Source organism: Schistocerca americana, chromosome 2 (genome assembly GCF_021461395.2).
Source record: "Schistocerca americana isolate TAMUIC-IGC-003095 chromosome 2, iqSchAmer2.1, whole genome shotgun sequence".
NCBI lineage: Eukaryota > Metazoa > Arthropoda > Insecta > Orthoptera > Acrididae > Schistocerca > Schistocerca americana.
In genome coordinates, this window is record NC_060120.1 from 303,534,420 (window position 1) to 303,559,479 (window position 25,060).

The window sequence follows — 25,060 nt, forward strand, 5'->3', positions numbered from 1 at the left end:
TTGTACCCATTTTATATTCCACCAAAATCAATATTGGAGAAGTAGTGCAGAAGTTTGATTGTGAGAAAATAAATTAAGCAGTAACCACAGTCCCAGTGAAGTACTGTTTATAGCTGTGGATGTTTTCTTACCAGAGGTTTTAGGCAGTTATTTATATTACAGTTCTTAGATTTTGTCTTTTTCTTTAGATATTAGTAATCTGTACCCTTATCCTTCCAGGCAGTTTTGTTACATGGACATAGAAACCAGATGTCAGATATGATTCATTTATTGTTAGATACAATCCTGAGACCGAGCATCTTCAGATATTTGTTCCTGATGGCAGCACATTAAAGGTTTATCTCCTGTAGGCAATGGGTGTGTTTGTTAATATTTTCACCATCTTTCCACAGTTGATTGTGGAAATTACTTATTCTTGTAATGGTTGACTGCTTTCTGGTGCAGATATAGACTGAAAACTGCATTTTGGTTACGTTAGTCCGACAGGAATCTGGGCAACAACCACATTTAGACACTCTCACAATACCAGTTTAAGATGAATGTCATAATATTGTGTGGCAAAATGGAACTGATGCAAAGAGACCCTCAGAATGTACTGTTCCTTTTGCCAGTCATGCTGGGAGAGCCACCATATATGCAAATTATTGTCGCAGATGTTCATTAGATTGCTATTTGTGACTTCTTAGTATTAAAATCACTCTCTTTGTATCATAGTATGCATTGAAAATTAATTTTTGATGTGATTATGGGGCATGTAAAAATATGAATAATTCCCATATTTGGCGTATATTCCCTGCGACATGATTGTATTAAAATATTAGAAGAAAGTGTAATTTATTGACAGCCCTGTTAATGAATGGTAGATGTATAGTGAAAGTTTCTAATACAAATTTCTTTTTCATTTTGAAGAGGTGGCAGTATGGTTGGCAATTCGGGGCTGTCATCTGCAAGTAAACTGCAGTGTGATATAGAAGACTTGGAAGCCAAAGAAAATGATCTTGATGCACTGATACAAAATGCTGGTAAGTGTATCATCTTAAGATGCAAGAATTGCAGAAGTATGTATTTAGTGCTTACTGTCAACATAATAAGTTAAACAGTGAAACACTATTATTTTTATAAATGAAAGACCTTAATCATTACACATTAAACGTAACAAAAGTAATTATATGCTTTTTTAATTTTTGTTTCTGCCTTTTTAGTACCACAGTTTTTACCCATGCCACTGAAACATGTTTGACAGCCCACTTGTAGTTGACTATACCGTGATGGAGAGTTCACAGTAGTTGCCACTCCACAATGCAACGGATTGTCACTCGGTGAATAATGTCGTTTTGGTGACATTTGTAGTAAACAAAAACTGGGGTGGAAGCTATACAAACTATATAAAAGCAGGCGGTTGTGCACTGACAGCACATTGTTTACATAGAAGCTGGCATCGTGATACCATCAATGCTGGAGCCTGCTTCTATTGCTGTGCTGTAATTTGTTCAAAAGACACAGCACCTGATGTTACTTGTTCGTCAGTTGACTTGAGGGCTTGTTGAGTGATGCAAATCACACTTAAGTGCCTGGCAGATGATTCATCGAACTACCTTAATAATAATTCTGCTATTCCAATCTCAAACAGCATTGGGGTGGGAGGGACGCCTATATCTTTCTAATTTTCCTTATTTCATTATGATGATCGTTTGTCCCTATCTAAGTTGGCATCAACAGATACTTCCATATTCGGAGGAGAAAGTGGCTGATCGAAATTTCGTGAGAAGATTCCGCCATAACAAGAAACGCTTCTGTTTTAATGATGTCCATCCCAAATCCTGTATCCTATCTGTGACACTCCCTCCCCTGTTTCACAATAATACAAAACATACTGCCCTTCTTTGAACTTTACGATGTACTCTGTTAATTTTATATGATAAGGAACCCATATCATGCAGCAGTACTGTAAAAGAGGATGGACAAGCGTATTGTAGGCAGTCTCTTTAGTAGCTGTTACATTTTCTAAGTGTCTTGCCACTAAAATGCAGTCTTTACTTTGCCTTCTCCCCAACATTTTCTTTGTGTTCTTTCCAATTCAATTTGTTCGTAATTGTAATTCTTAGGTATTTAGCTGAATTTATGGCCTTCAGATTTGACTGATTTATCATGTAACCGAAGTTTAACGGATTCCTTTTATCACTCATGTGGATGACCCTACACTTTGTTATTTAGGGTCAGTTTTTGCACCTTACAGATATCTTTCCTAAATCATTTTGCAATTTGTTTTGATCTGCTGATGACTTTACTAGACGATAAACTACAGCATCATCTGCAAACAGGCTGGCAGCTGCTCAGATCGTCTAATCATTTATATAGATAAGGAACAGCAGAGGTCCTACAACATTACCTTGGGGAATGCCAGAAATGAGTTCTGTTTTACTCGACTTTCCGTCAGTTACTACTAACTTTGACATCTCCGACAGGAAGTCATGAATCCAGTCACGTAACGGGACAATATTCCAAAAGCATGAAAACAAGCTGCTTGTGTGATACAGTGACAAAAGCCTTCTGGAAATCCAGAAATAAGGAATCAATTTGAAATCCCTTGTCAATAACACTCAACACTTCGTGTGTGAAGAGCTAGTTTTGTTTAACAAGAATAGTGTTTTCTGCATCTGTGTTCACTGTGTCAATAGACCATTCTCTTAGAGGTAATTCATAGTGTTTGATCACAGTATATTTTCTACAATCCTATTGCATATCAACGTTAATGGTATGGTCCTGTAATTTTGAGGATTACTCTTGCTACCTCTCTTGTATATTGGTGTGACCTGTGCAACTTTTCCGTTTTTGGGTACAGATCTCTCTCTGAGTGAACGGTTGTACATATAGTTAAGCAAGGAGCTATTGCATCAGCATATTCTGAATGAACCTAATTGGTATACCAGTCTGGACCGGATAAGTTGCTTCACTTCTCCGAGGATACCTACTACTAAGTTACTCATGTGGCCAGCTTTTCTTGATTCGAATTCTGGAATATTTACTTTGTTGTCTTTGGTGAAGGAATTTTGGAAGGCTGTGTTTAGTAAGTCTGCTTTGGCAGCACTGTCATCAATAGTATTTCCATTGCTATTGCGCAGAGAAGACATTTATTTTGTTTTGCTGCTAGTGTACTTTACGTATGACCAGAATCTCTCTGAATTTTCTGCCAAGTTTAAAGACAGTTTTGTTGTGGACACTATTATAGGAATCTCACATTGATGTCTGCGCTAAATTTTAAGCTTCAGTAAAACATCGCCAGTCTTTGAGAGTTTGCATTCGTTTTAATTAGGCATCTTCTTCTTCTTCTTCTTCTTCTTCTCTCTCTCTCTCTCTCTCTCTCTCTCTCTCTCTCTCTCTCTGTGTGTGTGTGTGTGTGTGTGTGTGTGTGTGTGTGTGTGTGTGCAGTAATTATTCTAATCTTACCCTCAGGATCCCTATGTGAGAGATACATAAGGGAGTTGTAGAATATTCCTAAAATCATCATTTAAAGTAGACTTTCTCAGGATAGTTTACATCTATCTTAAGAGTCTTCCAGTTCAGTATGTCTGTGAACCTCTCTTAAGTGTCAAAGTGACCATTCATGCTGCCGTTCTCTGCATGTGTTAGTCCTATTTGGTATTGGGGTCTCTCACATCAGCAATATTCTAGAACTGGTCACATGAGTGATTTGTAAGCAGTCTGGTTTGTAGATTGTTGACTGATTTGCACTTCCCCAGTATTTTGCCAATAAACCGAAGTCTACCCACAACTGAGCTTATGTGATCATTCCATTTCATATCCCTACAAAGTGTTACCCAGGTATTTGTAGGTGTTGAGCAATTCATCGATATTATAGTCATAGGATGCAATGTTTATTTGTTTTGTTTCTTATTCTGTGAAGTGCACAATTTTACATTTTTAATGATTTAAAGCAAGTTTCCAGTCTTTGCACCACTTTGAAATCTTAAGATCTGGCTGAATATTTATGCAGCTTCTTTCAGGCAGTACTTCATTTTAGATGACTTCATCATCTGCAGAGGTTACTATTAATGTTGTGTGCAAGGTCATTGATGTACAGCATGAACAGCAAGGGTCCCAACATTTCCCTACATCTGACGGTGACTCCCATCCAAGATAACATCCTGTGTCCTCCCTACCAAAAAGCCCTCAATCCAGTCACAAATTTCACTTGATACCCTATATGGTCATACTTTTGACAATAAGTGTAGCCGTAGTACTGGGTGTGTCTACCTCATTGCATTGATCCAAAGCTTTCAGTATCTCATATGGAAAAGTGGTAGTTGGGTTTCATATAAATGATATTTTTGGAATCTACGCTGGTTGGTATTGAGAAAGTAATTCTGTCTGAGATACTTTGTAATGTTAGAGCAGAGAATATATTATAAGGTACTGCAACAAATCGATATCTAGGACATCAAGTGGTATTTTCTGTGGATCACTTCTACTACCCTTTTTATAGACGGGTGTGACCTGTGCTTTTTCCAAAAATTGGGCACGGTTTTTTATTCGAGGGATTTAAGATAGATTATAGTTAGAAGAGGGGCCAATTCAGCAGCAAATTCAGTATAAAACCTGGTAGGGATTCCAACAGGCTCTGGAGCTTTGTTTAGTTCTGATAATCTCGGCTGTTTCTCCACATCACTGACATTAATACTTACTCCATTCATCTTTTCAGTGATACGAGAATTAAATTTGGGGCAGTTCTCGTGGGTTTCCTTTGTAAAGGAACATTTGAAAACAGAGTTAAGCATTTGAGCTTTTGCTTTGCTATACTGAGTTTCAGCTCCTGTCTCATTCTATAGGGACTGCACACTAGCTTTGGTGTTGTTAACACCCTTTTTATATGACCAGAATGTCTTTGGATTCTGTGAAAGATCACTTGATGATATTCTGCTATGATAGTTATTGAAGGCATTAAGCATTACTCTTTTGGCAGCCAAAAGTGTTTCACTCATCATGTGTCTGTCTATAGCCTTATGCTTTGTTTTACACTTCTTATGCAGTAATCTGTGTTTCTTTCAAAGCTTCTCTACAGTGACTGTATATGCAGGTACATTCCTATCCAGTGCATGGTCAACTATTCTTTTAAACTTGAGCCAGAGTTCCAGTATGTGCTTTTGCCTTGTGCTGATAGTTTCAAGTTCCTCGTTGAGATATGACACAGCTGATTTTTTTATCTAGTTTACTGAAGTCTTTCTGCTTGTTTCAGTTGTCCTTTGTACTTTGGTAATCATTGTTGCCACAACTGCATCATGGTCACTGATACCAGTTTCAATGTGGACACCCTCAAATAAGTCAGGTCTCTTTGTTGCCATTAGGTCCAGTGTATTTCCTTCACAAGTGGGGTTCCTAACCATCTGTTCTAGGTAGTTTTTAGAGAAGGCATTTGTTTTGGAGTGTTTCTCACGATGTCTTAGTATGTCCACCACTAACGAAACTATTTTCCCAATTGATTGTTGTATGATTAAAGTTTCCACCAATGGTTACAGTATGATTGGGCAACTTATGTACAAGTGAACTTAAGTCTCTAAAGTTTTTAGTTGCATCAGGAGATGAGTGGTGGGCGATAGGATTCAATTATTTTATGCCCACCTGTCATTTCCCAAACAATCTTTGTGCAGCATCAGTTTCTGTCTCGGTGGATTTGAGTTTCTTCTCTACTGTGACAAATACCCCACTTCCATTTCCCTTTTGCCTATCCTTTCAATAAAAACTCAGATACTCTTCAAAAATTCATCAATTACAGGTTTCAACCAGCTTTCTGTTTCTAGTATTGGGAGAGTTTGTTTTTCAGCAGTGCTTCAAATGCTGGCACATCGTTTTAAATGCTTGAGCAGTTAACAACTAGGATTTTAATACTCTCACCTGTGGAAGGCCTTTCTTTTGATCTTTCACTGATACATCTGGCTTTCGTCCAGCTGTCGTACACCTGACCCATTTAGGGGCTGCGTACAGTTCGCAACATTATGGGACAAGCCCAGGAAATCACAATCTCAATTGTTACAGAACCTTCGAAGTCTGTGTTTCAGTTCTTCCTCGTGATTTGGAACCAAAGGGCCAGGATCAGTTCTGATGACAAATTGTGAGCCTCACTGAAACTCCATGCATAAGGCTGGTTTTCTCTGCCAGTCACTGGGATGACCCAAGTATTACTTTGGAGTCCAGGCAACAGGCATCATTTGTTCCAGCATGTGCCACAATCTGCAGTTGGTTGCACCCTATTCCCTCAGTGGCTGTCAGAATAGCCTCTTCAGCATTTTGAATGGGCCCCCCAGGCATACACACTGTGTGCATCTGGTGTCCTTTCCTGTCCCTTGCTGCCATTTCTCAGAGGGGTACTTTCATTCATCATACAGTTGAACGGACAATGATTAATAGACCCCCTACGCTGGACAGAACAGATTTCCCCAAAACAGGTAAAGTGAGTCCCACTGGCTCAGTTTCAGTGAAGGGCAGCACCTGAAATTTTTTGGCTAGGGGAATCAGTACAACACCCTGAGTCATCCCTGATCCCTGTCCACACAGCACAGGGTACCTAGGTCTAAAGTTGATATGCCACTTGCAGACAAATGGATGAGTAATGACAGATCCTGCTGATATATGATTCTGTAGAGAAACAGTTCTATATATCATCACACACAAAAGTTCTCTGTGGGAGTAGTTTGATCTTCACATGTTGTCCTGAATTAAGAGTCATTATAAATACTGCATTGAAGTTGTACTTGAGTTCACCTGTGTTGCTGGTGACGTTGTTACATGCACTTCATCTCCAAAGCTGTCTTTCCTCCGTCCCTTCTTTAAAAATGGGCGCCACATAAGATTAGAAGGCTGAAGAAATTATCACATTTTAACCGAGTCATCCATCACAGGTTGCCCAATTCACATCTGTGACATGTCCTCATTAATACTTCAGTGTGTGAACCTTGTATCTTACTGGAAAATTGATTAGTCAAAAGTCATCTGAATAGTTGTGCAAATAGCTGTGCCTGCAACATGCAGAACTAAGATGTAGTTGTCGCAGTCTCGTCAGCTGTGGGAAAAACCATTAACATTCCTCTCCCATGAATTTTATCTCCAGGCATTTGGACAGAGTACTCCTCCTCCTCTTGTGCCCTTGTTTCACACTGGTGTAGGGCTGGCATTTATTAATGAATCTTGCATGGTTAATTGAAAGGAGTGGTCAGGTACTGACCTGTTGCCACCCTGCTACATCCCACAATGGAATGTGTGTACCGAAACTGTCAGTGTGTAGTGTTGGCTCACGTGAAAGTTTTCTAAATGTTTGTGGGTTGTGTAAATGAGATGGGACTTTTTAGGTAACAACGCAGTATTTATGTAACAGGATGTGAGAAAGTGTAAAAAAACATCCAGACTTGCCACTACACACAGAACCTGGGCATTAATCTGTTGCGCTGATTTGTTCTGGAGCGGTACACCTCCCCATCCTGGAAGTGGCACTTTAACACACATAGCTAACTGCTCAGTTTTTATGACAGTTTCGTCAGCAACATTAGTCATAGTTAAATCTTTTGCTTCAAATGCTTCCTGCACTAATTGATTGTTCATTCCTCCCCCCTCCCTCCCCCTCTTGCACCCTCTCCCACATTTCATAGTAGCCAAGTCGTAATTGTAGCATCGTAAATCCTTTAACTTAAATTAATTGTGACCAGGTGTGTTTTAAGTTCAAAAGGAACTGATTACGAGTATATCTATGTGCTTACCAAGTGCTTTCTGAAACTTCACACAGATTGTAGTTTCTTTACGGATTTCGAACTAATTTTAATACATTTAAAATTAGGCATGATTCATACATTCCTGAACATTTGCAGCTATTTATTCTTGTTAAACACCACTCAGACTTGTCCTTGCTTCTGTGCCTTGCAAGTACCCATCAAATTTCTCTTTCCTGGCTGCAACATTTAGTCCTCTAGCATGTCTGCCCGCAGTGCTTTCTTCTTTATGCATGTATCTTAAACTACAGTTAGCAGATGTTCCATTACATTTAGCTGAAGCTCAATTCCTATACATATTCAGTGCCACTGATGTATCATCAGTGAACAAATAAATATCATGGTGACAGTGAACTTACCTTCCATCTTTGTTGAATTTGACTTCTTATATGAATGTCAGTGCAGACAATTCTAATTTGCTTTGAAGAAAGAGTGGATTTCCATCTCCCTGTGTAAAAAAAGGAAAAACATTTTGTTTTATCGCACAGTGTAAAACGGGTTTCCATTTTTATAGTGCCGCAATAAGCTCCGAGACATGTCGTTTGAATTTTTAATATGCTTCTCCACTCCATATACAAAACACGTAATGTTTTCACTGTGTGTTTGTACATGCCAGCCACATGCACTTGGCAGAAAACAGTTGCTTTCTCTGATCAAATCTAAGGTGGTAGATTTGATCAAATAAATTTGACAAAAGGTGCGTATAACACTACATCAAATACATTTGACAAAGCAACTTTGCCAAAGAATATGATATTGTAGTAAGGAGTAATGGTATAACAGAAGCTACTGTACTTACTCGAATCTAAGCCGCATTTTTTTTCCGGTTTTTGTAATCCAAAAAACCGCCTGCAGCTTAGAATCAAGTGCAAAGCAAGCGGAAGTTCTGAAAAATGTTGGTAGGTGCCGCCACAATTAACTTCTGCCATCGAATATATGTAGCGCTACACAGGCATGCTTTGTAGGCACAAAGATAAATACTGGCGCCAAAACCTCTGCGTCAGTAAATAAATTTTAAAAAAAAGGTGGAAGACGAGCTTTTTTTTTTTTTTTTTTTTTTTTTTCGCCCCGAGTTTCGACCACTGCATTTTCATACATTATCCAACGAAGTAAATACAAATTCCGTATTGTTCATATCGAATGTAGCAGAATTTCAATGTACTATGAAAATGGCTTTAGAAATCGTTTGACAACTGAAAATGCTATATTCTCTTTTCTCTGTGGAGGTACTGGATGGGCTACCGTATTTACTCAAATCTAAGCCACACTTTTTTTTTTTTTCCATTTTTTTAAATCCGAAAAACCGCCTGCGGCTTAGAATCGAGTGCAAAGCAAGCGGAAGTTCTGAAAAATGTTGGTAGGTGCCGCCACAACTAACTCCTGCCGTCGAATATATGTAGCGCGACAGAGGCATGCTTTGTAGGCACAAAGATAAATACTGGCGCCAAAACCTCTGCGTCAGTAAATAAATTTAAAAAAAAGGTGGAAGATGAGCTTTTTTTTCTCCGCCCCGAGTTTCGACCGCTGCATATTCATACTTTATCCAACGAAGTAAATACCAATTCCGTATTGTTCATATCGAATGTAGCAGAATTTCAATGTACTTCGAAAAGCCGACTGGCAAGACTATTTGGGATGTTTGTCAATATGGCCAACTCTACGTTCTGAATTTTTTCCTACCTGTGAGAAGAGATGGTTGCTAGCAGGAACCTGATGAAATGTGGGTCACATGCAGTATTCTCTTCACCATACGAATATACACATTTTGCCATGTATTCTTTCGTGTTTGCTGCTATCTCATTTAAATTCTGTCTGCCTAATTAACTATGAAACTAGAGTGAGACAACAGCAAACGCGGAAGAATATACATATCGTGTCATGTTTATATTCGTATTATTCTTATGCCTAATAGTGATACAGTCAGAAATGAAGCACAGCAACTGACTAGATTTATAAATCTGAGATGACTAATTTCTGTGCAGAATTTGATGTACTAAAGAAGCGGCCGCAAATATTTTCAAACGGAGAAAAATTTTCACCTAACTCTCGTTCAGAACATGTTCTGTCATACGCAGTCTATTATTTGGTTCTTGTTGATCATTATCAAAGAAAGCAGCAGTGTAAGTAACAACAAATAACATCCTTTTGCCATTGTTTCGCTAATGAGACAATTCCTCTCTTTCTTTTTATTGTAAGCGGTGGTAGCGCGCACAAAAGCAAGCCGTGCCGCGAGCGGCAACAGGCCGTAAACAGGCACTATCAGAATGCGATAAACAATGCATGACAATGTACGGTGACGTAAACACCTATAACAAAGAAAACGGAACTTATCAGATCAAAGCAAAATAAGCAAGCGATTCAAACCAGACGAAGCACGTGAAAAAGGAAGGGTACCCGTATAAATAGAACGGAGCACCTGACGCATAGCAATGGCTACCTGGTAAAGCTTAACTGCTAAGCTTACGACTCGAACCAAACTACTGTCGCTGTATCGTCATTCATTCGACGTAAATTGTGTCTCATATTACAATGGACCAACTTTGTTTCAAATTGAAGATGCGGCCTAAAACTTTTCTCTCCCCTTGAATTTCAAGTCTCAAATTTCACGTGCGGCTTAGATTCGGGATTCCCCCCCACCCCGAGTCTCTTTTTTCAGGTGCGGCTTAGATCCGAGTGCGGCTTAGATTCGAGTAAATATGGTAAATAAAAGTATTGAACATACAGATATATCCGGGAGATGCAAGAGTAGTAACAAAATTGGTTTTATTTACTGACAATAAAAGAATCTCAAAGTCCATCTTGCATAAAATTGGTAAGCAACCTTACAGCAGCTGTTCAGATTTTCATTGTCATTGTGAATGACAATGAAAAGTGTGTTTAATGAAATTTTAGCACTAAATAAATGTTTCCCAGCTCCTTGTATCTGTGACTGAACACAGGTATAAATGGCTGCAGCAATGCATTCCTTTTTGTTCTGAAGAGTATTCCCATGACTGTGTCGTTCTCAGTAGAAAGTAGTGATTGGAAACTAATGTTCACCAGTGAAACAAATAAGGTTGGTGCTACTTCAAACTATATTGAATTGACTTAGCGCACAAAGATATTAGGTCTCCTGTTCCTTGAAATTTTGTTTAGATATTTAACTTACTTAAACACTGCACATAGGTGCTGACCATACCTTTTATATTGTATGTTATCTATGGGTCAAAAGCTATTATCCAGTTACTTATGGCAGGAAATATGTTACTGGTAATATGTTGTCACATGAAGCAGTGGTTTGTAACTGTGCTATGTGGATTGTTTTGCTAGAAAAACCTGCCAGTACATATTATGTTTCATTGATGGGCAACCATTCATAATACATTCCTAAATTAAGTTGTAACTCTCACAGCTTGTCTTATTGTGTTAAAAAGATCTTAATGGCAACTTGGAGCAATATTGGTTAACTTTTGAAATACAGAAAGCAAGGGATTGGGTGACATTTAAGGTGTGTGAGGTATTCAGTCACAGTAGTAGTGTCGAGACCTGTCCCTGAAGGAGGTCATTGTGGAAGATGGAATTGGTTGCAGCTGGAGATGGGTAATTTTTTTTTTGGGGGGGGGGGGGGGGTCCATAAACAAAGTGACAATTCAGGAACAGTATATGGGACTGAGTTGTTGCTAGGAATAAGGAAACTTTACTGTATTGACACAGCTGGAATGAGCATGGGTTCATTCAGTGGATGATAAAAATATGTACATAAAGTAGAAATATGTCAGAAAAAATTTCACAATATGCACCAAAACACGAAAAAATCATGAAAAGAATGAAACATATAAAGTATGGGCAAACAAGATGAAATCTAAGGGATTTGGCCAGTAGTGAAAGGCAAAAACAAAGTGAAATCGACATGAGAAAACTGAGATCAAAGAAAAAAATAAATAAAAAGATTGTAATTTGGGTTGCAGGTATGTGGTGGGTGGATAAGTGTGAAGAAGGGGGACAGCAGATGTATTTAGATTAGGTGAAGTTAGTTTATGCAAGCTGGAATAGAGAGGAGGAGGAGAAGGGGTTGGGGAGGGGTTGCTAGGGTGACATAGAAGTTAGTGTGGCACAGGCGGGTGCGGAAAATAACACTAGAGAGTGGGGCTGGAAGTGTGATAAATTTCAAGGTCTAGGATTAATGGTATCCGTGGGAGTGATGTGGGACATGAGATGCTGCACCAGCAATCAGTGCAGTCTCATAGCTGTCTGTTGTGTGTGGCCGAGACGGTTGATACAGTGTGGCTCGTAAGTAGAGCATGCAGCGTTATTTGGAAGGTGACAAATGAAACGCAGGAAAGTAGAGATAGGAGGACAGACACTGAGTATAATAATATGTTACAAAATAGCACTGGTTTATGGGATGGAAGAAAAACAGACGGGAAAAATCAAGCCATGAAAAATCCCGGATAGAATGATGACTGTGTGTGTGTGTGTGTGTGTGTGTGTGTGTGTGTGTGTGTGTGTGTTTTCTGTTCTGACGAGGGTCAGTTTTGGGCCAAAAGCTTTGTTTGACAATCTTGTTGTTGTTCTTATCTGTGGTCATTATTCCATCCTTTGTTTCCATTGTTTGTTTTCGCATGATGAATTTCCTTCCATCCCATAACCCAGTTGTTTTCCTTTGTTATTATTTTCTATCACATTACTATACTCAGTGTCCACCTTTCTTTCTCTTCTTTCCTGTGTTTCATTTGTCACTTTGCAAATCACACTGCATGCTCTACTTACAAGCCACACTGTATCAACCATCTCGGCCGTGCACAATGGGCAGCTACGGGATCACACTGATTGTTGGTGGAGTACCTCATGTCCTGCATTACTTCCACTGATATCATTAATCTTTGACCTTCAGATTGATCACTCTCATGTATCTGTGCATGTTATTTTCTGTGCCACACGGACTTGTATCTCACCCTACCAACCCTTACCCGCTCTGCACTTCTCCTCTCTCTTCCAGCTCAGACAGACTAAATTCACCTAATCTAGTCACAAATGCCGTCCCCCTTCTTCACACTTATCCACCCATAGACCTGCAACCCATAATACAACCTTTCCTCCTCCCCCCGCCCCCCCCCCCCCCCCAGCCCCCCCCAGTGCTTTCATGTCAATTCCAATTAATCTTTGCCTTTCACTATCGACCTACTCCATCAGGTGTTACCTTTTTTCCCCATACTTCATCCATTTTGTGATTCCCCCCTCCCGTTTGGTGTATTTCTGCAAACTTTTTTGAGTGTGTTTCTAAGTTAATTAAGAGTTTTTATCCTCCACCATGAATCCTTGTTCCTTCCATGTGGGTCAGTACAGAAGAGTTTCCTTATCCCTAGCCAGAACAAAATCCCATATACTGTTTCTGCATTGTTGTTTGGCTGATGGAATCCCCCCAGATGGCCTTACCATCGAATTATCCATCTCTGACTGCAACCCCTCTTTCCACAATGACCTTCAACTGTTCAGACTCTGCCAGTCCTTAAGCCTTACCACCATAGTCCCACAAAACCATGTCAATCGGGCCCAAATATCCTTGCAGTACATCCTCTCCATATGTAAAATTCTCCTGCTGTACAATTCCAAATTCCTGGATTCCATATCACACAGTGAAACTCATGCCCTCCAGGAGCTAGAGCAGCATGCACAATGCCGCCTTAAAAACACACACTACTGTGTTCACTTCCTATTCCTGCCTTGGACTACCACTATCCGTCACCTCTACAACCACTTTCAAACATCCCCTCACTGCTGACAAATGCTGCCTTGCAGAGCTGCTACATTTACCCAAACCTCAAAAATTCTCTGCTGCTACCACCACACAGAATCCAGGACCTAGAGAGACCTGAAACATATTTGTGAACCCTTTCACAAAAAGCTTTAGCCCCACAAAAGTATCAGCCCTTTCCAGAGGCCTTGCCATTTACCCCTCTCACAAATTCAACTATGCAGGACTTGGTAAAGACCTTCTCTCCTTGCCCTGGTCTGTTCAGTGGAAACACTTTTCGCCACCAGCCCTATGAGTCTGTCCTTTTCATAATATTGTCATTATTTGATCTTGGGTTTTCCATAGTTGAAAGCTTTTGGTCTCTCTAGTAAATTGTTGACTTTGGGTGCAGTATGTCTGCATATTCAAAGTCAGTTGGTAAGAGTTAGAGAGACACTACACGTAATAAGAAAGGTTGCTGTTGCATTTAGGGAAACTGTCAACAAAAGGTATTTGTATTGCCCGAGAGAGAGAGAGAGAGAGAGAGAGAGAGAGAGACGTAGCAGGCAGGCTGCTCAGATTTCTGAGGAACTACTTGTGGCGTATTAACTGCATAGATTTATTGATCTCGCTGTACAACATACACTGCCTGGGGGTGGGGGATCATAACACCAAGGAGGCATTTTGCCACAAAAACAGAAGTTGGTAGGTGTGTTTTTACATGTGGAAGATGTCTATTCAGATATCATGCCAGTCGGATAAAAGTGGTGCTAGTAGTGCCACTACAAGGATGCAATTTAGGTGTACATTAAATACTCTATGTAACGGTCATGAGTGTTATCTTTGAGGTTAGATGTGGTGTGTTGATGTTAGTCAAGAATGCCTTTAAGATGACAAGAATGTATGGTTGCAAGAAGACCAGGCTCCAGACAACCACTTGGCAGTACTGAGAGGGAGACCATCATGTATGGCATATGGATCTGGCTCATTGTACTGCATCTGCAGCAACAATTTGAGCAGCAGCTTGCACCACAGTAACACAACAAACTCACAAATTTGTTACTTCAAGTACAGCTCCAAGCCAGTTGCCCCGTAGCATGCTCTTCACTGGCCCCAAACCACTTTCATTTGCTACTTCATTGGTATCAAGCGAGAGCTCATTGGAGGGCAGGGTGGATGTCTGTTGTTTCCTGATGAAACCTAGTTCTGCTTTGGTGCCAGTGATGGCCTTGCGTTGGCTAGGAGGAGGCCAATTGAGGACCTGCAACCAAACTTTCTGTGTGCTAGACACACTGGACATACACTCTGGAGCAGGCGCGGCTCGTAATTAAAGGCTCTGAGGCGGAGCCGCCCCAAAATATATGTTAAAGTAAATTTCGCAAGAACGTATTACATAATTTAAATTATCAGGACGAATTTCGCATATTTCCCGTTCCGATTAAAATAACGACGGTCAACATTTTTGGAACTGTTTGTATCGATAGATGTTTTCCGAATGGTTAGTAGTGTTTAGGCTGCGCCTTGAAACGTCCGTAAGCTGCATGTAGTAGCGGTTTGGGGGCGTGGCTTCTACAAAGTACTGCTCTTTATGGGCGACCCGAAGGCTCAGAGCTTGCAGCCTAAGGGTGTCGTACCAACCACCACATATTTTTCAGGTTCCACTATCTATGTAATAAAGGAATGTAGAGTGGCCGAAACTTCGCTATCCAATCTCTGTCTCTGCATATCTCTACTACGCTTCGATGCGTCATTAATCGACATTTAGTATTATTGTTTTGATAATGTTTTACATAGTTGTTTTGTTTCTGCTATTGGCTATTTTATCCACATTTAGAATAAGTTTGCAAATATCCCGCCAGAGTGCACTACACTGCAGTAACGTACCAGTACTGTCATCTAGCGAGAGTTTCATAAGTGGTTAGAGGACAAAACGCGCGAAATTTGTCCCGTTACTTTACCTTCCTTGCTTGCTGATGCTGACTGCTTTTGTTGATACCGTGTGATATTAGCAAGTTTCTTTTTCGGAGTATATTTTGCAGGATTTTAGTGAGTTTTACTTGCTGGTGAATACCTGCAACACACCGCGAGTGTGAAACAAGCGCAATATGAATTCAGTGTGCAAATTAATATGTAAAAACTTGGAACACGGCCATAGGATGAAAGTGAAAGAACTTGGTGCTTCCAGACCCGCATTAAAGATCTCTCCGAAACGCGTCTTTTCATATGATTTGCTGCAAAGTGTCAGAAAATGCAATAATGACGTATAAAAACACTAACCAAAGATTTTAACACGAAGTTAGCTTCTAATGATATTTAATACCTGATTATAGAAGATACAGTACGTAAAATTATGGGTAGAGCGTGATCTGCCCACCCCCTCCCCCTGAATTCTTAGTTGTTTACGTCAGACTAATCTGTAGCGTAACCCGAGGTCTATGGTTGGCTCTGATCAATAAATGCCACAGCCTTCCCCTGTATAGAAACCACGAGCCGCGCCTGCTCTGGAGGTATGGTCTGCGGTGTGATTTCGTATGACAGTAGGCGCACTCTTGTGGTTATCCCACACATCCTGACAATTGTACGTCAGCCTAGTGATTTGACCTGTTATGCTGCCGTTCGTGAACAGCATTACAGGCGATGTTTTCCAACAATATAACACTCACCCACATACTGCTGTTGTAACCCGCCATTCTCTACAGTATGCCAACATGTTTCCTTGGCCTTCTCGATCACCAGATCAGTCTCCAGTTGAGCACATATTTGAAATCACCAGATGACAACTCCAGTGTCACCCACAAATAGCATGAACTGTTCCTGTATGTCTGACTAAGTGCAAGAGGCATGGAACCTCATCCCACAAACTTGACATCTGGCTTCTGTACAACACAATGAATGCATGTTTGCATGCTTGCATTTAAAATGCTGGTGGTTACATCAGTTATTAATGAACCAGCATTTCACATTTGCAATCACTTTTCTCGCCCTTACATTGACCTGTGATCTCCCAATGTTAATCACTCAAATATATTACCTGGACAACTGAATTCGCGGAATTTCATTACTGTACATTAATTATTCTTTGGTGTTGGTGATGATTGTTTTATCTCCCTCAGTGTAGTCTCATTGATTTCTTCTCAGGTCTTACACACATTAATTTCTAGGGGAGCACAAGAACATGGCTGTAGAGTCAATCAGTTTTTATGCAATATAACAGTGAATGCATACAGATAATGATCAAAAATTGGTGTCCCAATAACCTAGAGTTACTTAATAATCTGTACAGTCATATGTGGAATCAGTCTCTCTCTCTCTCTCTCTCTCTCTCTCTCTCTCTCTCTCTCTCTCTAGATAGAAATTGGACAAACATCATCTGCTTTACTGCACAGTACATTGGATTGTGTCTCTAACAAGCAGAGGCCACGACGTTGGATCAGAACATTGGTTCAAACTTCATTCTTTAAATATGTCTGCTTGTGTGTGTATATGTGTGGATGGATATGTGTGTGTGTGCGCGACTGTATACCCGTCCTTTTTTCCCCCTAAGGTAAGTCTTTCCGCTCCCGGGATTGGAATGACTCCTTACCCTCTCCCTTAAAACCCACATCCTTTCGTCTTTCCCTCTCCTTCCCTCTTTCCTGATGAGGCAACAGTTTGTTGCGAAAGCTTGAATTTTGTGTGTATGTTTGTGTGTCTGTCGACCTGCCAGCACTTTCATTTGGTAAGTCAAATCATCTTTGTTTTTATATATATATATATATATATATATATATATATATATATATATATATAAAGATGAGGTGACTTACCGAACAAAAGCGCTGGCAGGTCGATAGACACACAAACAAACACAAACATACACACAAAATTCAAGCTTTCGCAACAAACTGTTGCCTCATCAGGAAAGAGGGAAGGAGAGGGGAAGACGAAAGGAAGTGGGTTTTAAAGGAGAGGGTAAGGAGTCATTCCAATCCCGGGAGCGGAAAGACTTACCTTAGGGTAATCCCGCTCCCGGGATTGGAATGACTCCTTACCCTCTCCTTTAAAACCCACTTCCTTTCGTCTTCCCCTCTCCTTCCCTCTTTCCTGATGAGGCAACAGTTTGTTGCGAAAGCTTGAATTTTGTGTGTATGTTTGTGTTTGTTTGTGTGTCTGTCGACCTGCCAGCGCTTTTGTTCGGTAAGTCACCTCATCTTTGTTTTTACATATAATTTTTCCCACGTGGAATGTTTCCTTCCATTATATATATATATATATATATATATATATATATATATATATATATATATATATATATATAAAAACAAAGATGAGGTGACTTACCGAACAAAAGCGCTGGCAGGTCGATAGACACACAAACAAACACAAACATACACACAAAATTCAAGCTTTCGCAACAAACTGTTGCCTCATCAGGAAAGAGGGAAGGAGAGGGGAAGACGAAAGGAAGTGGGTTTTAAAGGAGAGGGTAAGGAGTCATTCCAATCCCGGGAGCGGAAAGACTTACCTTAGGGGGAAAAAAGGACAGGTATACACTCGCACACACGCACATATCCATCCACACATGTGTGGATGGATATGTGCGTGTGTGCGAGTGTATACCTGTCCTTTTTTCCCCCTAAGGTAAGTCTTTCCGCTCCCGGGATTGGAATGACTCCTTACCCTCTCCTTTAAAACCCACTTCCTTTCGTCTTCCCCTCTCCTTCCCTCTTTCCTGATGAGGCAACAGTTTGTTGCGAAAGCTTGAATTTTGTGTGTATGTTTGTGTTTGTTTGTGTGTCTATCGACCTGCCAGCGCTTTTGTTCGGTAAGTCACCTCATCTTTGTTTTTATATATAATTTTTCCCACGTGGAATGTTTCCTTCCATTATATATATATATATATATATATATGCAGCTGCACAATTCATTGTTGCTACATTAGCAACATCTCAGTGCTATGCTTTTCTTATGTACTATTGCTGGATTCACATTATGCCTTGCTCACTGTCCATTAGTAGGTTCCACTTTTAAGACATTTTGTAGGTTGCATGTGTTTGTAGAGAGCGATCTGTCATAGGTGAATAGGAAAATCTTATACAGCCAAGATCGCTTTGTTGTTTTGTTTCAGTGGTCGCTTTGGACGGGATCTTGATATCATCATAGGGTGTATGCAGTGGATGAATGCATTAGTTTACATACCTTACATGTTGCATACATCCACTCTTTTGCCAATTAAGCTATAACTAGAACTTTAGACATAATCCTATAAACAACACACAGGGCATCAGGTCGTTAATACATATCTCAACCATGAACAAATGAGGTATACTATTTTACAATTATTCATTCACAATTGTAAATATTATGTACCAAATGTTTTGCTAAATGTTGATATATAACAACAATTTTACAGTAAGAAAATAACCCATGGAAGATAGCACAAAAAGTGCTGAAACCTGGGTAAAACAAAACTAAAAAGGTGTCTTGCATAAGGCGGAATTCCTTGTCCTAGTTATTAACCAATTTACTTTAAATTTTAAATGATAGTCTATTAAACAGACAGACTATATATTCTGTTAAAACCAACTGCGACAATGAAAGTGCTATGCTGTAAAAATTTTAAGTTTTGTTTCCTTCGTCACAGCCAGTTTAGGCATTTAAACTGTTGGATAATTTGTTTCTCTCATGTATATTCTTTTTTAACAAAATATGCTGTTGTTTTCTTCCTTGCAGATGGTTTTTGCAGAAAATGGGGGTTCTGTTCTGACTTACTGACTATACTGACTAATGAGTATGACCTGAATTTGCAATAACAATAAACAAGTTTCAAGGGTGTGGTGGGGGGGCGGGGGGGGGGGGGAATGGACGCAGAGAGAGGAAACAGGTGATGGATTTGGGGGGAGATTAGGGCATACATACAATTCTCATACACATTAAGAATGTATGCTTTCTCTTCTCTTTTTCTTTTCCATTTAACCAGACTTGAGTAACAGCAATGTTATAGTGGGATACAATAATGATCCAAGTCGTTTCAATAAAGATATAAAAAAGTAGAGATTCAAACTCGCAACCTTCTGCATGTGAGAACTGTGCCTTAACCAGTATATCATTACACTACACAGTCAGTAAAAATAACATTCTTTTTTTTAACCATCCCACAACATTCCATGGTTTTTCTGCTTCGTCGATTACTCCCAAAGAAGAGCTTACCAGGCAGAATTGCTGCAATATGTGACATCGCCATATAGACGATTTCAAGAAGTAGATTCCACTACTGGGGACTACTACTTGTGAGTCACAACTATGTCCAATGAGAGCAGTAGTCCTGTGTTTGTGGTGGTGGTGGTGGTGGTGGTGGTGGTAAGGGGGCAGCATGGGCCTGGGGGGGGGGGGGGGGGTAGCAGTGTAGATAAGTGGACAAGGACTAGCAGATGTTGCTAGGGGGACTTTGCAAATGTAGGATATTTTGCAGTGAGGGTTCCCAGCTGCGAATTTCAGGAAAGTTGTGTTGGTAGGAAGGGTCCAGATAGTGCAGGATGTGAAACAGTCATTGAAGTGAAGCACATTGCGTTGGGCAGCTTGTTCAGCAAATGGGTGGTCTAGCTCTCTTGACCAGTTTGTCAATGGCCGTTCATGCGAACAGACAGCGTGTTATTCATCATACCCACGAAGAAAGCAACGCTGATTTTTGCTTAGTTTCTTAGTGTGTAAACCACACAACTGCTTTCACAGGTAGCCCTGCCTGTGATGGGATAGGAGATGCTTGTGACCAGGTGGTGGGGGGGGGGGGGGGATGTATGGGAAACGTCTACATGATTTGTCTGGAAAGCAGTGAGTTGTAAATTTATTTATTTATTTATTTTCTATTGTTTGGATAGGTTCCATGACTTAAAATTCTTTGAAGTCTTATCCTTTTGCATCAATAAATTTTTGCCAGTGTTATTTCCAAGTGCCTTAAGCTTTCTCGAACTCTTCACTCGGAATGCTCTTCAGGGAAGCCATCGAAGTAGCTTGCACATTGTCCACTCACCCGAGGTGCTTTCCTTTGAGGTCACTTTCCAGTCAAGGGATTAAAAATGTCTGCCAAGGCCATGACGGGACTGTAGGGTGGCTACAGCATTGTCATCACACCGATCCGGTTCAGGTAGGGCCTGACAACAAGACTGGTGTGGGCCAGCACATTGCTGTGGTGCAGTTTCCACTAAGTGTGGAACTCCTGTTGGAGTGAGCCTGTCATTCAGTCTGTGGAACACTTCCTTTTAAAATTGAGCACTGGCAGTTTAGCCAGGAGGCATGAACTAATGGTAACTATCCCCCTTTATATCGAGAGCGGTGGTGCAGGTGGTATTTCACCCAGGACTTGCTCAAGCGAGCCTCCTTCTGGTGCAACAGTGATGTGTGCCATTCCGGACTCTGCATCTTTGACTCCAAATCATACTAAAAGATCCATAACTCATCCCCAGTGATCACATTGTCCAAGAAATTGGTGTCATCTTCATATCATTGCTAGAGTTCTGCACACACTTTCATTTGGTGTAGGTTTTATGGTTGGTCAAAACTCTGGGCACATGTTTGTGCAAATCTTCTGCCTGTCCAATTTTTCTGATACAGTCTCATCGTTTTTGCCAAGTCCCAATAATTCCAACATCAAGCGAACACTCATTCGATGGTCTGAATTCAGTAACTGGGGTACATGAATCATACGTTTGTCTGTTCACAATATTTCAGGGGGTTCTATGCAAGCCTCATTAGCAACATCCTCTCTAGCTTGTCTAAACATCTTGTGCTATCTATTAGACTGCAAAGTGGAATGTGTCAACCCAAAAGGCTTCCTTAAGCGTTCCATAAGTTTCCAGGAGTGTCTTGTTGAGCTTCAAGCAAAACTTTGCTGCATAGCATTTTTGTAAAGTTACCTCCATCGTAAATTCAACGTTAACACTGCATAGAGGTTCAGGGTAGAAGCTGCCATAACACTCAACAAAAACTAAGGTTCCCCCCTCCCCCCTCCCTCCCTCCCTCCCCACTCTTTCCGCCCTCATGAAGTGGTCTGACTGCTGTGCAGCTCATGTTGCAAAGTGACAAATGTGGTACTGAGTCACAAGGTGAGTGCTCCTTTATGGATGGTGAGTATGTGGAGCTGGTAAGTAACTGGAGAGAGAAGGCATGCGAGATCTGTTTCTATACAAGGTTGGGAGGGTATTCATCCTGGACTTGGCATAGCCAAGCCACATTAATTTGACCACTGCCTGTATTTGATGTCAACATGTAGTAACAACTCATAGGTGACAGATGGCAGCACTAGCATAAGAGTACATAAAGTATGTTTGGGGGCACAGGAAAAAGTGCTCTCTTTGTATAATGCAGAGATGAAGTGGTTTATCAGATGTCCAAAAAGCTTGATAGTTAGCTTTCTGACCAAGGATGGAAGTGTTACCTAAATGGCTAGTTTGGAAACTATTTACTTTCTAGCAGACTTAAAGTGCTCCATGAATGGAAAATTGGGATCATCCAAAATCAACACCAAGGCAACACTGGTGATCGTCGGCCATAGCTGACGGGTGAATGACGGCTGCAGATGTGTGTACAGACGAATAGACTTGTAACTCTGAGTGACTGGCCTCCCAGATGAACCAAGTGTTTCTTCAACAACTGTATGTTATTGCATATGGACGTCCACAGCAGGCACCTTGTTCATGCGCCCATGCTAAATAGTGTTCATCTGCGATGAAGGCTGGAATTTACACGCCAATATCACAACTGGACAGGTGACCTTGTCAGATGAATCCAGTTTCATGCTCGATCCGACAATGGCTGTTGTGTGTACGGCATGAAATATTTGAAAGCAAACAAGGAAGGAGTCTTATGGTCTTAAGAAGTGTTTTCGTGGCATTTGAGTGATCTCTTCATTCTGGAAGCCCCATCTGAAAACCCACCTACCCTTGAGCACCATGCACACCCCTACATGCAGTTTGTTTTGAGGACCATAACCCCCCCCCTACAAGCAGTTTTTTTCCTCAGCACTACTCCATCTATCAGCAGAACAGTGCAATGTGTCACACAGATTGCACTGTACATATGGGGTTCAGAGAGCACCAGGATAAGTTTACAATATGCCCTGGATGTCAAACCATTCAAGAATCTGTGGGATCACCTCAGTCGGGCTGTTTGTTCCATGGATCCTCAGCCGAGAAACTTTCCGCAGCTGGCAGCGGCAGTGGAACCAGCATGACTCCACATCCCTGTCGGTACCTTCCCGAATCACATTGACTCTTCCTGCCTGCCTGCCTGCCTGCCTGCCTGCCTGCCTGGCAGTGGTCCGTGCTGCAAAGGGTGGTTATTCAGGTTTTTGACAGATGGTGTCATTAATGTGACTGGGCAGTATATTATTTATGAAGTCTTATCAACTCGCATATCTGGGATCCTAATCCATGTGTTTGAGCCTTTGTTAGGCCTGTAATGGAGCACCATGTCAAATGCTTTCTAGATATCTAGGAATATGGAATCTGCCTGTCCACAGTATATCGCGTGACAAAAGGCCAGCAGAGTTTAGAGTGATCAATGCTTTCTATATCTGTGCTGAAGTGTAGACAGAAGCTTTTCTGTCTCAATGAAATTCATTGTATTAAAATTTATAATATATTGAAGAATACTGCAACAACCTAGTGTCGCTCCAGTTCTTGGTGGTGCCGAGTCACAAGGGGATGCCCTTTTGTGGTCTGTGATTTTGCTGATCCTTTCTTTTGCCCATTTTATATGCATGAGTTAACAGTGATTTTCTTCAATCGTTCGGATTTTTCACTGGGTGAGAATTCACAATAAGTGTAAGCTAAGTAAAGGGACCAATACTGTAAAATATTTTCTATAAAACTGAATTGGAATTCCATCTGAACCTGATGACTTATTTTTTCAACTCTTTCCCTTGCTTCTTTAAGGCAGGATTGGTTATTACCATTCCTCCATATGGGAATTTGTCAGTCAGACAACAGTATGTCTTTATGAACCTCTTGTGCTAATGATTTCTTAAAAGTAAAATGTAAAACTTCAGCTTTCCTTTTGCTGCCTTTAATGCCATGCCAGACTAGTCAATGAGTGACTGCATAGAAGCCTTCAACACACCTAATTATTTTATGTGCAACTGCAATTTTTTGTTGTTGTTGTTGGCAAGATCTTTCGTAGATATATGACATTGAATTTCTATTAGCTTTTGCCTGTCAAAATTTCTTTGTCAATTTTTTAACCGAGAGTGCAACAATCCCTGCTTCCTTGGCATTTTCTGAATTTTTTTGTGAAACCGTGGTGGGTCTTTTCTGTTCTTGATCCACTTTTTCTGGCCATACTTCTTCAGAGCATGATTTTCAATTTTAACTTCACCCACAATTCCTATACGTCCATAATATTGGAACTAAATGATGTCCATTCATTGTCTAAGTAGGATGTAGTAACTTAAGTAACCATTGTCATTACATCACGATCACTTGTGCACACTGTTTAGCAAACTGAACTTCTACGACAGTTCAAACTCGTGTCTGCAGATTTTGATTTTCTGCGATTTCCCTAAATTGCTCAAGGCAAATGCTGGGATGGTTCCTTTGAAAGAAAAAGGCCAATTTCCTTCTCCATCCATTCTTAATCCGAGCTTGTGCTCTGGTGAGGTCAAGCTTGTTAGTGCATGCCTGTGAGCAACATTGGAAACTAATTGTGAAACTTTTGTATCTAGTTTTTGTAGTTGCCAGTGAAGAGTTTGCTTGATGCAGTATTCATTTCAAGTTAAGGAAATATTCTTAAAACATCTATACCATTCCTTTCAGCTCCCTCCCTGTCTTTATTCTTCTCTGTATCCTGTTCCTGGTCCTCTTTCCTTCTGTCCTTTCTGTTCCTTCCAACAATCCCATCCCTTAACCAGGTCCTGGAAACAGTTGTCGCCCCAGTCTGAATGTAATGGTAGCGGACAATAGTGTGTATTCGAAAGTGTGACACATTAGAGGTATCTTTGCACACAACTGAAATGGGCAATACTGTTGGCAATTCGTAAAAAACTGTATTTATAAGAGGCTTGTCAGTCAACTTGGAAGATAAAATTGAGTGTTCAAGGAAGCACTTAAGAAAGAAGTTCTGGCAGTGTGTAGTAGCCGCGGGGATGGGGGGGGGGGGGGGGGATGAAAACGCAGAGATAATTGTATGAAGAAATTTCAGTATAAAATACATGCAAAAGTGATAAGGAATAGTAACATCCACATGGGTACTCTGCAGTTTACACTTAAGTGCCTGGCAGAGGGTTCATCGAACCATTTTCATACTACTACTCTACCATTCCACTCTCGAATGTCACGTGGGAAAATCTTTCCATTTGAGCTCTGATTTCTCTTATTTTATTATGATGATCACGCCTACGTAGATGGGTGTCAGCAAAATATTTTCGCATTTGGAAGAGAAAGTTGGTGATTGAAATTTCATAAATAGATCTCGCCGCAAAGAAAACAGCCTTTGTTTCAGTGACTGCCACCCCAACTCACATATCATATCAGGGACACTCTCAACCCTGTTGTGCGATAACAAGAAGCGAGCTGCCCGTCTTTGCTCTTTTTTGATGTCCTCCGTCAATCCTACCTGGTAA

At 40.6% G+C, this 25,060-nt stretch overlaps 1 protein-coding gene across 2 annotated transcripts in view; it reads left to right on the forward strand.

Moving 5' to 3' along the window:
• The window catches only part of LOC124596551 (transcription factor E2F6-like), a 63,214-nt gene that overhangs the window by 25,136 nt on the left and 13,018 nt on the right, over nucleotides 1-25,060 (forward strand). For both annotated transcript variants that reach the window (XM_047135734.1, XM_047135735.1), the window contains exon 6: nucleotides 910-1,022. In XM_047135734.1, the coding sequence (XP_046991690.1) occupies nucleotides 910-1,022 (113 nt within the window). The remainder of the gene's footprint in view (nucleotides 1-909; nucleotides 1,023-25,060) is intronic.